Source organism: Macadamia integrifolia, chromosome 9, assembly GCF_013358625.1.
Source record: "Macadamia integrifolia cultivar HAES 741 chromosome 9, SCU_Mint_v3, whole genome shotgun sequence".
Taxonomy (NCBI): domain Eukaryota; kingdom Viridiplantae; phylum Streptophyta; class Magnoliopsida; order Proteales; family Proteaceae; genus Macadamia; species Macadamia integrifolia.
Genome location: NC_056565.1, coordinates 34,348,438 through 34,351,467, shown reverse-complemented (window position 1 = coordinate 34,351,467; position 3,030 = coordinate 34,348,438). Strand labels below are relative to the sequence as shown.

At 38.0% G+C, this 3,030-nt stretch overlaps 1 protein-coding gene across 1 annotated transcript in view; it reads left to right on the top strand.

Moving 5' to 3' along the window:
- The first annotated feature begins 1,610 nt into the window (after window positions 1-1,610).
- The window catches only part of LOC122089745 (GDSL esterase/lipase APG-like), a 12,165-nt gene continuing 10,745 nt past the window's right edge, over window positions 1,611-3,030 (top strand). The window contains exons 1-4 of the mRNA XM_042659438.1: window positions 1,611-2,012; window positions 2,107-2,237; window positions 2,368-2,601; window positions 2,839-3,030. Of these exons, the coding sequence (XP_042515372.1) occupies window positions 1,748-2,012; window positions 2,107-2,237; window positions 2,368-2,601; window positions 2,839-3,030 (822 nt within the window). The 5' untranslated portion in view covers window positions 1,611-1,747. The remainder of the gene's footprint in view (window positions 2,013-2,106; window positions 2,238-2,367; window positions 2,602-2,838) is intronic.

The following is a 3,030-nucleotide window of genomic DNA, read 5'->3' as shown; positions in this document are numbered from 1 at the left end:
GAAATGACATATTCGTCCCTTTACTGTGGGTGTAGAGAGATAGACTTAGGGAGCATTATACTTCGGACTAAGAACTACCTCCCCCAAATTAATTAGTAAATTAATTATGACAATCCCAATGAGCTTGTAATCTTGGATTTCCCATCAAGGATCTAAAACTCAGGATCAGTCACGGGATTGATCAAGGCCGATACCATTTTGATTTTGTTCTAGAATGTCTTGGAAGGGACTGTATCAAACAGATCTATCCTTATTTAAAAAAAAAAATAATAATAAATAAATAAATAAATAAAAAATAAAAAATAAAGAACAAAACAAAACAAAAAAAAACAAAACCTGCTATTACAATTTTACCTTGAATCATACATGTGGATCTGAATCAGAAAAGTTACCATCGAGGATCAATCAAGTCCAATACCATTTCAATCCAGTTGATTCTGATCATTCCGTTCCATTTTTAGAACCATATTTTCCATGAATGGTGTGAGATGAGGTTGGAGCGTCCAAATTCGTAATCTTGTATGTGACTTGAATTCACTCTTGGGGTTTACCAAAAAAAAAATTTCTCTCTTTGACAGTAATCAGGTCAAATGTGGATCTGATTATCAGATAATAAAAAATAAAAAATTGAAGAGAAGAGAAAGAAAACAGGTAGGAAGGAAAAAAAGTGGGCCCGGGTGGGATGTGGTCAAAAGTCAATCTGATCATCTAATAATAATATATAACAATAAAAATAATAAAATAAATAAAATAAATAAAAAATAAAATAAAAAAAATGAAAACTAAAAAACTGAAGAGAAGAAGAGGAAGAAGAAAACAGACAGGAAGAGAAACGAGGGCCCGGGTGGCTTTTTTTTTTTTTTTGGTGAGGGTGTCATGGTGTGAATGCAGTTGAAAATGCTGGTCAACGGAATTCCTGACCTTCCCTCTTTCCCAGTGCAGTGCAGATACTGTAAATAGAATTGAGCTGCTATTTTTACCCATGCTAGCAGCCTAGCAGGCAGTGTTATTGATCCTTCAATTTTCTCTTCAACAGTTTCGATGTTCAAACTTTAAAGGCCTTGCACTGGGTTTGGGTCCACACCTCTCTCTCTGTCTCTTTCTTAAATCACACTTAAACATTTGCAGTGAAGGCAGAGAGAGTGTGAGAGTGATGCAGGTGCAAATGCACTTTCTCTTGGGTTTCAACTCTTTAAAACCATTAACTTCCATTGAACCATCCAACACCTACCCAACTACCACGTTAAGCTCATCTGTATCAAGCAATGAACTAAATGCACCGAAATAGATAGTCTAGGAACATTACTCTTACCTAGGATAGTAGGATTAGGATTCCCCCCTCCTTACCATTGGATGCAAATGGTGCATTCTAGGGCCCCACCACTACTAATTCCAATCTAACAACTGCTATAAGCATGTAGGGAACCTTGACGTGAAACCATTGCATGCACTTGTGTATTGAGAGAGAGGAAGTAAAAGTAGAAGTAGAAGTAGAAGTAGAAGTATAAGTAGAAGTAGAAGCAGAAGCAGAAGCAGAAGAAGAAGAAAAGATCTACATAGCTCTACCAATTAATGCTCCTTAACAACTCCGCAGATTCAATTTAATGATATGGCCATACTCCTCTTAATTCCACTTTCCTTCAAATCACAGCTCCATTGATTCTTCTCTTATAAGATCTGAACCGAAGCTCAAGCCCAGTACAGGCAGCAGCATCGTCACTGATCTCACAGATCTATATCATACAAGATGTTCTGTGACTTCTTCGACCTTTGCCCAACAGGGCTGCTGATTCTGCTGCTGTTTTCATCGTTTGCCATCAGTGGGTATGCACAAGGATCTACCACTCTTGTTCCGGCGATCATAACCTTTGGGGACTCATCGGTCGATGTCGGAAACAATGACTATCTGGCCACCTTCTTCAAGGCTGATTTCCCACCTTATGGGAGAGATTTCACCAACCATAAACCAACTGGAAGGTTCTGTAATGGAAAACTAGCCACTGATATTACTGGTAATTATCTCATAATTATGCTTCTCTCCCTTTCTCCATCTGATCACTTCATTTATACAGAATCTTAGTTTAAATTTTCTTGATTAATTTGCAGCTGAAAACCTGGGCTTCACAACATACCCACCAGCTTATCTTAGCCCTCAAGCATCAGGGAAGAACCTTCTAATAGGAGCCAACTTTGCTTCTGCTGGATCTGGTTACTATGAAAAAACGGCCTACTTAAGTGTAAGTAAGATACATATAGACTGGGATTATTGATTTCATGTGAACCCAACTTATTTTAGACTATCATCGATCTCAGTTTCATGAAGCTAATTAAACATAGTTGATTTGTGATACATGATTATATATGCAGCACACAATTTCATTGGCACAGCAGTTGCAGTATTATAAGGAATACCAGGGAAAGCTAACCAAGGTTGCAGGGAGTAAGACGGCAGCATCTATCATAAAAGATGCACTCTACCTAGTGGGCGCTGGAAATAGCGATTTTCTACAGAACTATTATGTTAATCCTCTGATTAACAAAGTCTACACTCCCGACCAGTTCTCTTCCTTCCTCGTTGGCATCTTCTCAAGCTTCGTTAAGGTTTAAGTTGCTCCTTCCATTTCTTTCTTTCTTCTTCCCCTGATCATTAAGCATGATTAATTTTTTGTTTGATAAGCATTATTGAAATAGATTTTGTAAATATCTTTTATTTTTTTTATTTATTGTTAAGAGGGAAGCCATTAGCTATTAAGAATTTATATCTTTCTTGTCAATAAATTGAAACCATACAAACATGAAACGAAAGGTTGATAGTTAAGTTGATGATTTGTTGAACAGGACTTGTATGGGTTGGGGGCAAGAAGGATTGGGGTGACATCACTGCCGCCCTTGGGTTGCCTGCCAGCAGCAATCACTTTGTTTGGACAGGGAAAAGATGAGTGTGAGTCAAGGCTCAATACAGATGCACAAGGGTTCAACAAGAAGATCAATGCAGCTGCTTCAACCCTCCAGAAGCAACTCCCCGGACTC